At 51.5% G+C, this 11,462-nt stretch overlaps 4 protein-coding genes and 1 non-coding gene across 5 annotated transcripts; 3 read left to right on the top strand and 2 right to left on the bottom strand.

The window, feature by feature from the left end:
- Window positions 1–370: 370 nt before the first annotated feature.
- Window positions 371–2,999, top strand: Aud_008511 (uncharacterized protein; the record flags this gene model as incomplete). Its single annotated transcript, XM_043293385.1, has 3 exons — window positions 371–1,075; window positions 1,124–2,522; window positions 2,575–2,999. 3 exons carry the CDS (start codon window positions 371–373, stop codon window positions 2,997–2,999), a joined length of 2,529 nt encoding a protein of 842 aa, XP_043149320.1.
- A 626-nt stretch (window positions 3,000–3,625) lies between these two features.
- Window positions 3,626–4,107, top strand: Aud_008510 (uncharacterized protein; the record flags this gene model as incomplete). Its single annotated transcript, XM_043293384.1, has 2 exons — window positions 3,626–3,915; window positions 3,999–4,107. The coding sequence occupies 2 exons, from the start codon at window positions 3,626–3,628 to the stop codon at window positions 4,105–4,107; spliced, it is 399 nt and encodes a 132-aa protein (XP_043149319.1).
- A 1,099-nt stretch (window positions 4,108–5,206) lies between these two features.
- On the top strand, window positions 5,207–5,294 carry Aud_008509. The gene has a single exon. It is a non-coding gene; the product is annotated as a tRNA-Asp (tRNA).
- A 285-nt stretch (window positions 5,295–5,579) lies between these two features.
- Aud_008508 (uncharacterized protein) lies at window positions 5,580–8,018 on the bottom strand (the record flags this gene model as incomplete). The annotated part of the gene is made up of 5 exons (XM_043293383.1): window positions 5,580–5,689; window positions 5,742–5,928; window positions 5,979–6,368; window positions 6,415–7,424; window positions 7,511–8,018. 5 exons carry the CDS (start codon window positions 8,016–8,018, stop codon window positions 5,580–5,582), a joined length of 2,205 nt encoding a protein of 734 aa, XP_043149318.1.
- A 1,144-nt stretch (window positions 8,019–9,162) lies between these two features.
- Window positions 9,163–11,438, bottom strand: Aud_008507 (DNA-directed DNA polymerase IV; the record flags this gene model as incomplete). Its single annotated transcript, XM_043293382.1, has 4 exons — window positions 9,163–10,329; window positions 10,379–10,744; window positions 10,797–10,969; window positions 11,027–11,438. The coding sequence occupies 4 exons, from the start codon at window positions 11,436–11,438 to the stop codon at window positions 9,163–9,165; spliced, it is 2,118 nt and encodes a 705-aa protein (XP_043149317.1).
- Window positions 11,439–11,462: the final 24 nt, after the last annotated feature.

The following is an 11,462-nucleotide window of genomic DNA, read 5'->3' as shown; positions in this document are numbered from 1 at the left end:
TCAGTCGCGCCTCCAGCATTTTCATTTTTGGCTTGTCTTCCTTGCTTCTTTTGCTAACTATTTCTCTTGTCATTAATTCTTAATCCTAATCTGTAGAATCCGCCTTTCTCTGTCGCCCCGTCGAAGCGGATCAATTATTGTCTCGGAACTGGTTCGCGCTTGCATAGACAGATCAGAATCAGGATACTACGGGCTGCATTGCCATCCCTTTCGCTCATTTCAACCTGCAGGTTCTGCGTTGAAACGCTCGTCTGTCGATCCCAGATGGCCTTATGTTGAGATTACCCGTCTTCACCTGTGGACTCATCGCCGACCGCTCTTCAGTTCTACACCGTCCCCCAGCGTGAAAAATTACCCCATCACTAAATCAATGCTGGATAGCGCATCCTCTGGGCGCAATGCCCGGCAGCATCGACATCAACGGTCTCCACCAATCATCCCACCGTCCCCGACGTTATCGAATCCAGATATGATCCTGCCATTTGACGAAGGCGAGCGCGAGTCCTCCACCCCCTCTCCGCCATTCAACTTGCCCTCCTTTTCCCATCTCCAAGCATTCTACGAGAATAAACCCCTTCCGAGTTTACCCGGCACCGATAACTCGCATGGCGCACCTTATGGTCCCTCCGTGCGACCGCAGAAGAACTTTCCGCGACACGCGCGGCTGCAGGAGAGTCGCGACGCGAGTCGTCGTCTTTCGGACATCGGGGAGGAAGATACCGGGGCGTGGCCGCGCAAGGGGGAAGGTTCTGGGAATTTGAGTCTGGCATCGCATGGTTCCGCACCGAGATTGGCTAGTTCTCCTGTATTGTATGGGCGCGGGGAGAAGGAGACGAGAGACCAAAAGACGTGGAGTAGCTCTTCTGGGTCAACAATCAGCGCTGTGAGCGTGAGTGAGCCGCCGCTGCAGGAGATGACTAAGAACAACGCGGATGGATCGGGGGCTTTGGACAGTGAGGAAGTTCCGGGCGTGATGTCGGTTGCCAAGCAGAAGGGACCAGATGATGAGTTCTCATCGGCCATCTTGGAAAGTGAAGCGGAGCGCATCCTCGAAAATGCCAAGAAAAAACTCACGGTGCGTTGTGCAGTCAGCGACGAATGTTCTGGACTAACCTGGCTGCAGCTCATGGAAGGAAACCTCTCCCGTGCCCGATCGTCGATACGGTTGTCGCCCTCGCTTTCACCCTCACCATCGCCGGCTGCTGGCACTCAGCCATTGGGACTCGGGCAGCCCGTCGGGGGCTTATACCAGTCAATCTCCCGAGCGGACCGCAGGATTTCGGCCCTGCGCCCTCGGTCGACGTACACCTCGTCGCAAGATACGGCCAACAATAGACATTCGCGCGTTTACAGTGAAACAAACCTACCGTCAACAGCGCCTTCCGAGCCTCCGACTACCGGGCCTAGTTTGTCACGATCCATGAGCGCCATGGGATCGAGCACTTCGTCCAATTTTCACAATGATGAACGGTCGTTTCACTATGATACAACCCGAGCTTATCTCACTCACCGTGCGTCTGTCTCATCAATGCAACCACCGGGCTCGATTCAACACGCACACTCTGTTCAACAGAGTGGGAACAACTCCGAGACGCCGAAGGGACTAGGTATCACAAGTCCCGACGTGGAATCTGAGAAAACGTACAAATATGAAGAATTCAACTCTGAGCATCCCTCTCACGACCCTCCGTCTCGCGCCCAGTCACAGCTTCAGGTGCGAGATCTTCAGGACCAGATGAAGGGGCTTCATATCAAGATTTCCAGTCTGAAGGTCAAAGCTCAAGAGGACAATCTACGGCGGCGAAGCCTGCAGAGCTTGAGGACGCCAAGTCCGTTCACCGAGGGGGACCAGTGGTATCCGAGCGCGTTGGAACTCAAGAACAGCAATGGGAGTCTCCGGTCAAATCAGGGACGTGGGCGTACTGCCGAGGCTCAGGAGAACCATCACCACCAGGAACGTCTTCAGGAACCCGAGACCGTAAGAAATGGATTTACGTACGAGAGAAACCATCGAACTGAACAACCAGAAACAAAGCTTCAGCGAAAGCCAAGTGCTGCTTCTCATGCAGTTTCGCTCAATGAGAGCTTGTATGAGGATGCAGAGGAGGGGGACTACGACAGGGACGGCTCCCCGGGGTCGGACATTGACCGCGAAGCTTTAGAGGAGATACTTCGCGAGCCCCTGGACGACGAGGACTTGGAAGAGTCCCTGGAGGCTTTTCCAGCTGTGCCTCAGCATACCGAAATGACACCGCACGAGGAGCGGGAGGACGCGTTTGATTATGAGCATTTCATACTTCACAGCGCGTTGGGCAATTACTCGCGCAGCAAACTGCGCCGCGCTAGCAATGTGTCGACCTCGTCCGTTGAAACCACACGACCCTACCATGAAGCTTCGGGGACTCGACATTCACGGTCTGACAGTACGGCCTCCTTGTCCACCATTGCAACGTTTGCCACAGCCATAGAGGGCGACGACGATATTGAGAGTGTACTCTACTGGGACAGGAAGTTCAACGACGGTAGGTCATCGAGCTAGCTAAGGGAGAAGTCAGCAGCCACTAACGTCAGTAGAACTGCGGAGCCGTCAGCCCTATACTGAACCTGCACAAACGGCTGGCGATTTGGCGTCCATGGGGACACCACGTGCTTCACGAAAGCAGGCGAACCACAGCGGGACGACGAACGGAACGGACGCCTCATCGAGAACATTTTCTCCTGTTCAGCGGTCAGACTCGGCCACGAGCTCCATCGTCTCCTCGCTTGTGTCGACAGTGCGGGCTGCGTCAAGCCCTCACCCGAATACACAAAACGGGAGATCCGGACTCAATAACGACGATACCCGGCTCTTGGAGCAATTGTTTCAAAGCCTGGGGAAGGTCTGTTTGGACCTACAGATGCTTACTGCCTCTACCGAGCCTGATCCGAAGAGGGAGCGGGTCTTGCGACGGCGGTTGGATGCGGCTCGGAGGGTGTTGGATGGCGAGCTTGACGCTTGATTTCGCTGGAGGTAGATTCAGCGGCACCGAGGCATGTGGATGATGATTGATTATTGTTGCTGGGTGGTCTGTCTCGACTTGCATTTGCGATGGTTCGAGGCGTTTTCATGATACCCTTGTCTTGAACTTGCGACTGTATATATTACTTGGATGTCTTCTGCATAAGGCCGTAGCCTCTCTCAACTGATGTTTATGCATCGGATCGTATTTGTACCAGATGCATCGATTGTCCTCTGATCTGAAACGCCTCTGTATAGTGATTGTCATGATCATTGATGGTCCGTAGTGTTGTTATCAATCAAGAACCCCCACTAAACACGTGGGCCGGACGCGTACCAACGCGCCTAACCCCGCCAAACATCCATTTATGCTAGAGACCATCGAGGGTTTATGGATTGGATAATCAGGTTATTCTCGAATCACAAGTCCACAATGGTCATATAGGGGTTAATTCCGAACCCAGTCATCTAGAGCTTATCGCCAGAGTCGAGTTCTGCGGCTCGATACGCCTATACAGAGCGTGCATATCGTCAATATTGATTGATATCAATGCAGAAAGTCATATTCACTTGCGAATAAAGACACCCAACAACGACACCACCAACCCCACCAGGTGAATATAGATCATGGACCTCGATCCAACCCTCATCAAATCAACGAACTCAACAACAAGCCTACGCAGCTTCAGCGCCAGAGACTCAAACACAATGAATCCAGCGCGCCTCTCGCGCCGCCTCCTCGTCTTCCAGGAAGCCCGCAACCCAAGCAACATGAGCGAAATCGTCTACCTCCCCGTCAACAAACTGGGTCTGCCCATCTGCGGCCCGGGCCCAGAGTTACCCTCCATCCTGGAACTCCCCTTGCGGATTCTGAGGGCGTTTACGGACATTTTCAACCAGCCTAAGTATAAGGGGTGGTATGTTTTTATTTCCTCTCTCTTCTCTTTTTGCTATCCACATGTGGATATCTACAAGAATGATGGACTGATGCTACTGACAGGGCGGTTCTGGCGGCGGGCCCATACCATGATACCTCGGAAGAGGGCAAGTATTATGCTGTGGTGCTGGAGCAGACTCACAGTCATACTCGGGAGGAGGCTGTGTCCTGATGATTTGGGTAGTGGATTGTATACCGTATTGTATGCTATGACGATGTGATGATTTCTATCCCCTTTGTATTGTTGTATTTGGATAAGACTGAGTCCCTTTACTCTGGTGTTATGTGCAATGCATCATTCACGATCTCTCCTGTCTCTGTCACTCTCTATCCCACCTCATCATGGCCAACCATCGCCAACATGATTACATCCTCTACACAACAACACCGATACCAACCCTAGCAATGAAAAATGGAATACCTCCTTCTCATCTTCCGCAAATGGGGCGAAACAGAAACATACTGGCTCATCAACGGTCCTGGCCTGCCCGTCTCCCCCGACTCGCCTCTCCTCCACAATACCCCAGCCGATCCAATTCTCGTCCCTGACCTCCTCGCATCGCTCACTGAGACCCTGACGAGCGATATGGCAGTTTACACAGGGTAGTACGTTCCTTCCCTTGCCCCATCTCTCCTGCTATCCACACGCCAACGGTCAACCTTAATAATGTCAATATAGTCAATTCACGAATACCTGGTCCACAACCACAGCCACAATCACAACCACCACCACCAACGACTCCAAATCAAAACCAACAGACCACTTCGTCCTCCTCGAGCGTCAAAACTCCACATTCAAGACCAATCTCCCAACTCAGACTCAGAACCAGAAGCAAGGAGAAGCAGAAGCAGAAGCAGCGGCTGAAAACAAAGATTTAAAAAACACACACCATCACACCATCCCCGGCTCCATCAGCTGGATGTCAAGAGACATGTCGCGCATAAACGAACATCTCTCGCAGGCGCTCGAGATCTGCGGGTCTGATCTGTGTGCGTTGCTTGCGGGGAATGAATGACATTTGTTTCGACTTTGTTGATACATACTATGATAGTAGATTTCCTGATGGACTGGACTAGGACTAGGATCGTCTGGGGTACTGATGCTGGGTGCCGGTGCTCTATGCTCTATGAGATGTGGAATATGTAAATTAGTTAAATACCCTAAAAGTCATTCGTGAAAGTGTTGGATGCTCTGTACAACTATTGGAACCCATCGCTTGTGGTGTTTTAAGTTTATCAAGCTATACTCTGCCAGCCGAGTATATCTCCCATCCTCGATGGTCTAACGGTCATGATTTCCGCTTGTCACTCCAACGAGAACGAGCGCGGGAGACCAGGGTTCGACTCCCTGTCGGGGAGAATTTTTTTGCTGAATTTTTACTGCTCCTCTATATTCTTTTTTGGTGCTATACTCGCATTCTCGAATCTACTTCATATTATATTAAAGTGGACCAGTAAACTCGTACATGAATAAACATACATCCTCCTTGAAGATAGGCTACAAAGCGTAAGGTAAAAAAAAAGGACAGACAAATCGATTTGAGCCGCCTCATAGGTGACCTTCCCATCGAACTTCACTAGTACAAACCGATCGCAAACCGCTTCATCTAATTTTCATGATCACGTCAATTTTGCTTCCACCGCTTACGTATAAACATTCGTCGGGGGAAGCAGCTTGGCACCATAGCGGAGATCGAGAGAGCGAGAGTCGTTGGGATCGAAAACCGCGGCCTGGCGTTGCTCGAGATAGAGAGCTATCGAAGAGTTAGTTTCACCCAGCCCTCGTTGAGGGTTCATCTCACTTACGAGTGATTTTGATCATGTCAAACCAGCGAGCTGCATTCTCGTCACTACCCTCCATAGCCTTCAAAATGCCATCCGCTCCCGGAGCCGCCTTGGGGGGCAAGCTGCGCATCTTCAGCAACATGTGCAGAATGTCAGAGAAGCGATCGCCTTGGCTGGCATAGTATGGAGGACGCTTGTCCAGAGGCCACTGTGATCGTGTCAGATATAACATAGACTACGGGCAATGAAATGACTTACCCGCTGCGCAAAGTTCTCGTCATCCCAGGAACGAAATAGCCAGCAAGTTCGCTCAACGCAATTCAGAAGCAAGAGCGCAACCAGGAATGTCTCGAACCAGCCGCTCTGCTGGCGCTGCAGTAACCTACGTTCCAGGTCATTCATCACAGACTTGCTCAGCTGAGATGCCCGCTTCTCGGTCGCGGCGCGCAACTGGTTGCAAAGGAGCCCGTAGGATTCGGCGTTAGTAACCTCGTCAATAGGCATGCGGCCATCATCTGACGGCTGTGCGAGAGAGTGCATCGAGGTGGGTGGCAGGGTTGGGTTGCAGTATGTTTTCCAGCGAAGCTCCGAGTCGACCAGGATGTGCGTTGCAACCCACAACTCCAGGACTCGTTCCAACAAGACATCCTACATATGTCAGACATAAATCGCAATGTGTCAAACGGATGCTTACCTTCTTCTGCTGACTCAACTCCAACGCGAGCATCAGAGTGGACTTGATGATGTCAGAAGTCTCCCGCTCGTAGAAAAATGGCGCTGTCTTCTTGATGTACATTTCAATCTTTCCAGGAAGGTCATCGGCATCGCTGTCGAGCAGATAAAGTTCGTGCAGAGGACCCTGGAATTGCGGATCGTCTCCAAGACCTTGAAGCTGAGGATCAAGCGTCGACATCGATGGCTTGTGGCCTTGAAGTCCACTGAAAGTGATGTAGACCATACTCTCCTCGAAGTGGGTAACCTCGATGCGGCCGGCATAGTGCTCGAATTTGACTTGATTCTTTATACTGCTGACATCGTGATATGCGAGGGTAGCATGCAAGTTTGCGTTGTAAAGCTCAAACTCCTCTGCAATACGAGTGCGAATGCACGGATGCTTCCAGAGACGAGCGCTCTCAACACTGGCGCAGGTAGTGCAGGGGCTCTCACCGGAGCACGGTTTCTTGAGCATGCGACAGCGGATACAAGCTCCTCGTTTGCGCACTTCTTGCACCTCCCTACGTCTCGCGGCGGAGAAGCGACCACGCACCTTGGGTTTAGTCGGTTTGGTCGCGTTCCCAAACTCATTGACGAAACCCTTGGCCTGAGAGTTTGGATTCATAGCAATAGGACGAGGGAACGAGGCCGCACGTTGAGTTGCGGCGGTAAGAGTAGGGTCATGTTCCTGAAGGCTGTCGAAGAGAAGCTGCTCATGACTCGAAAGCTGCTGGTTCCACGGGGATGAGCCAAGCTTGGGCAGGCCATCCGACATGAGAGCGTTCGGATCATGATCCATCGGGATGCCCTGAGGAACCATCTCACTAGCCGATGCGGCGATCATAGATAGCTGCGATTGGCGAGCATTGGAGGTGGGATCGGGGGTCAACGAAGGCTCCACCAGTGGAGGGGACGCAGAGGAAGGATGGTCATTCATCGAAGTGCTTGGAAGGGAAGGAATGGCCGTGGCAGCCGAAAGCTGGGGGGTTCCTGTAAAATAATCATGTTAGCACGCGACACCAGAAAAGGGACGAGATTGACAAAATTCAGTGCGGTGACAAAAGAGAAAATCTTACCAGGCGGTTTGATGTCCTCCTCAATATGCTCTGGCTGAGTAGGATGGCCCTGAAAACCTTCGGCCTCGAGCGCCGGGTCAACAACTACAGTCTTACCCCCAACAGTGACAGACTGAGCATATGCAGGGCCGCCCCCTTTGGTGTGGTCGGAGGCGCCGACCTGTCTCGAGGCTTCTGCCAGCACGTTCAGGCCATCAAAATTTTGTCTTGTCGTGTATGGCAGATCAACTGATTTGCCTTTGCTTTGGCCCGCCAGGTTGGGATCCTTGTTCTGATCGCCGTCGGCAAGGTCGGGGAGCTCGTGGAGTCGCAGCAGAACGCGTTGTCTGTCACGCAGCGGGATCGCTTGACACTTCTTCACCAAATGGTTGGTCAAGCTGTCGATGCGACCTTTGGGGAATTTCTCGCCGCAGGCTCTGCACGTGTGTTGGTAGCGATTACTGGCGTCCTCGAGCTTTTGGCCTCGAATGAAAAACTCGAGGATGAGTTGGTTTGGTTTGCGACCCATGGCGAGGGCGTGCGGCCAAATGTGCGACCAGTCAGGATGACCTCGACAGAAATGACGAACAACGGACTCTATACTTTCAAGCTGCAGTCAAGTAGCTAATTAGTATCATGAGTCAATATCAATCACAAAGAATCACAGAAAACTGTATGATAGCACAGGATCACTAACTGTTGTGACGCACAGGTGAGACTCAGACGAGGGGTGGAAATCGATGGCAAAAAAAGATCCTCGCGACGTGAGCAACACAAGAGCCTGACCCGTCCTGTGGCAATGCCTACCAGCAGGAAGAGCCTATCAAGATAATATTCTCGTAGAAATAAAGAACAGAATACTGCTTGGATTGAGATTGAGACGATGGTAAGAAGAGGAGGAGGAGATGGAGGAGTGGGATGGAGCAGCAATAATTCGCGAGGTAGGCGGCAAAATGGCTTCTTCACAGGCGGTCTGGGGCCTGCCGCCTGGAAGCTTCACTGTGGCTACTGGGATGTGCTTCACCGCATGCAAGGCGGTGATGATGTCGGTGATGAGGTCGGTCAGTGTCTTTTATTTATTATTATTGTCGTTTCTCATGGGCATGGATGTTTTAGGCTCGGTCATGAAAAGCATCTATGATGGAGGAGACTTCATAGAGAAATCCTACCACTCGAGTCTCCTCTTGAGTCTAATTGTTGGCCACTTTTCCTTGTATGGGTTCTTCGCCTCTGCTGTACCAGGTAACCAGTCCACAGTCCACATACCCCCAAAATAACATGGTCTCCAATATCCAACTCACTGCACAATAGTAGAGATGCATATCCATCTAGAGACCGCCTTTTGTCCTCGAGCTGACAGGCCAAGACCATACCCTGCATTGGACTCGACAGTAGTACGTACTCGCTATTCTTATCCTATCGAAGACCGTAAGAAAAACAACAGATATTACGGGCTTGCTGCAGAGGTGAGTGAAGTCTGCCTTACGCCAGCTGAAATTCGGTCACCAAGGAAAGTTAGACTGCTTGAATCTTGAGAAGTAAGGTAAAAAAGGAAAAAGCAAATAGTTCCTATTCAAGAGCTACCCAGGCCTACGTGACATATCATGCTGTCATCCAGTCATCAGTCATCGGTCATCAGTCGTCAATCATTAATCGCAATTCCGTCTGATACGTCAGCATATGCGATGCTCGGGAGGTCGCCAGGGAACCCCCAGAATCTCAAAGATCCGTCTCTCATCGCGACCCTCAAGCAGCCGGCCTTCGTTTAGCTTCCTCCGTTGCTCTCCACGTAGTACATCTGCATAAAGTCCTCGTTGGTTCAAGCGCATTCCCTTCTTGCTCGCCAGCAGTCTCATGCTCCGGTTGAATATGTCATTCCCAGTGAAATAAATCAGCGCGGCCCCAAGTTCTGATCCAGGTACAAATAGAAGATCAATGCGGCGCCAGGTTTTACTGCCGGGCAACACAGACGCTCCGTGCCATTTGGATCCATCGCCTCGGGAGGTACTGGCGAGACTGACTTGAAGAAAGCCGTCTTGAAAGAGTCGAGGAATCACATTGTCCATCATCATCGCCCTGATTTTCTCAATAGTAGCATCGCCTTTTGTGATGAGCAGATCGATGTCACCTGAGTCGGGCGCCCCACGCCGGTAAGAACCACCGATGATGACCTGCATCCCAGGGTCTGCCCTCTGGACCGCCTTTCGGACGATTTCTCCGTGGACTTCGACTTCACGCCGCGGAATTCGCTTGGCAAAATCGTGGTAGTGTTCCACTCCAATCCGCTGTGATTTCGTCAATGATGCTTTGGTCTTGAGATCATCCAGCGACCTGTAGCCCTGAGCAATCCACCGAGACGCCTGCGATATTCCGACACCGTAGACCCCCAGGAATTCCTGTAGTATGAGATCTTCGGGCGTATTGTTTGCGTTTTCCAACCGACGTAGCCGGTTGGTAAACACGATCTCCTCGATCTTGTCTGCTAAGCGCGGGCCTATGCCGGGGATAGCACGCGCCTGCGCTCTGGTGACGACCTTTTTCGGTTGTTTGCGAAGAGCAGCGATCGCTTTTCGATAGGCCAACGTACGCCACTGATCCGATGTCCTTGTATAGTAGTCCAGCATTTGCTGGAGGATTTCGATAGTCTTACTGTTCGGGTTGTCTAACCTGGAATTTGAATCATGTTTTTGCATGCAAGCAAATTTCTGCTGCCAGACCTCTACCATATTGTCCTCTTTAGACATGTATCTTTCTTTCTTCCCAATCGATTCTGTATCGGACGCGTCCGAGGCCTCGGAGTCGTTTGCTTCGACAGAGCCTTCCTCCAGAGGGTCCAGAGGCTGCAGTTGGGTCAGCAGTCATATTCATCGATAGCGTGTCGACACTCACCAAGTCTTTTACAGCTTTAGCTGCTTCGATCATGTCATCCAAGGCATCCCGCTCGCGGGAAGAGAGTTCTGGGACAGGCTGTTCTTGATGTGTTTCATTCGAGGGCATCTCGATGGTCTGTTCAGGGGTGTGATCGACAACGCATTGGTCTCTCGAGTCCTGGGATGGAGTAGGAGCGACTTGTTGTTTTCGACTTGGTTTCAAGCGTAAAGAAGCGGTCGAAGGCGTCTCGTCTGTAGGGTCTGTCTCTACGGCCTTGGGGCAAGGTGCTCCATGGACGCGGAATCGAACAAGCGTTGTGCTTAGCACAGATTTGAATTTTATACACTCGGAAGGATAACTTTCATCGAGCAAAGCAACATTGGGCTGCTAAAGTCAGGAAAATATGCAATAACTGCACAGCTCATAGCATACTCACCGGGAATGCCTCTAGTTTGAGATGTTTAAGGACATCTTGGAACATCAAACCTTTGTCAACTATCACATGAGTGATATCAGCTTCCCACGTCTTCGCCCAGGTGGCACCGTATTCCTGAGCACGCTGAATCCGTAGACGCCGAAGAGGCGAGACATCGTTGTTAGGAAAGAAGACTGGCGACACTGTTAGCAGTTGGAGAAAATCCTGATTGCATATAGCCAGGTACTCACAGAACACAAGGTCCTTGAAGATCTGCTGCTCTTCAGGAACAGTCCTAGGGGTGATCACCCGTCTTCGTTTAGATTGCTTGTCGGCTTCCGAACGTCCAGTCAAGGCCCCGGTAGTGTTGGATCTTTTGACTCCGGGCTGCAAATCGTCGCTACCAGCAGCAAGCATCTTGCTATGGGTGCTTGAGTCTGCGATACTGGTCGAAGTAGACTGGGGGGCTGAAGTCGCACGTAGCAGTTTGAAAGGTTGTGTATCTTTGCGACAATTTGAAGAGCAAAGCTTGTCACTGTTTCTCGATAGTTTGATGATATGAGACAGTTCAATATCAGCCTCATCTTCCGAGTCATCCGTCAAGCAATCCAGCTGTTCCAGTGCCTTGAAAAAGGCATCTTTGTCCAGAGTCGTCTCCGCCATTCTCTGGCCTGGATGGGGTTTGGT

The sequence above is a fragment of the Aspergillus udagawae genome, assembly GCF_001078395.1.
Source record: "Aspergillus udagawae IFM 46973 DNA, scaffold_6, whole genome shotgun sequence".
In the NCBI taxonomy this organism is placed as follows: domain Eukaryota; kingdom Fungi; phylum Ascomycota; class Eurotiomycetes; order Eurotiales; family Aspergillaceae; genus Aspergillus; species Aspergillus udagawae.
The sequence above is the reverse complement of the archived record's forward strand: the minus strand, read 5'-3'. Positions and strand labels throughout refer to the sequence as shown.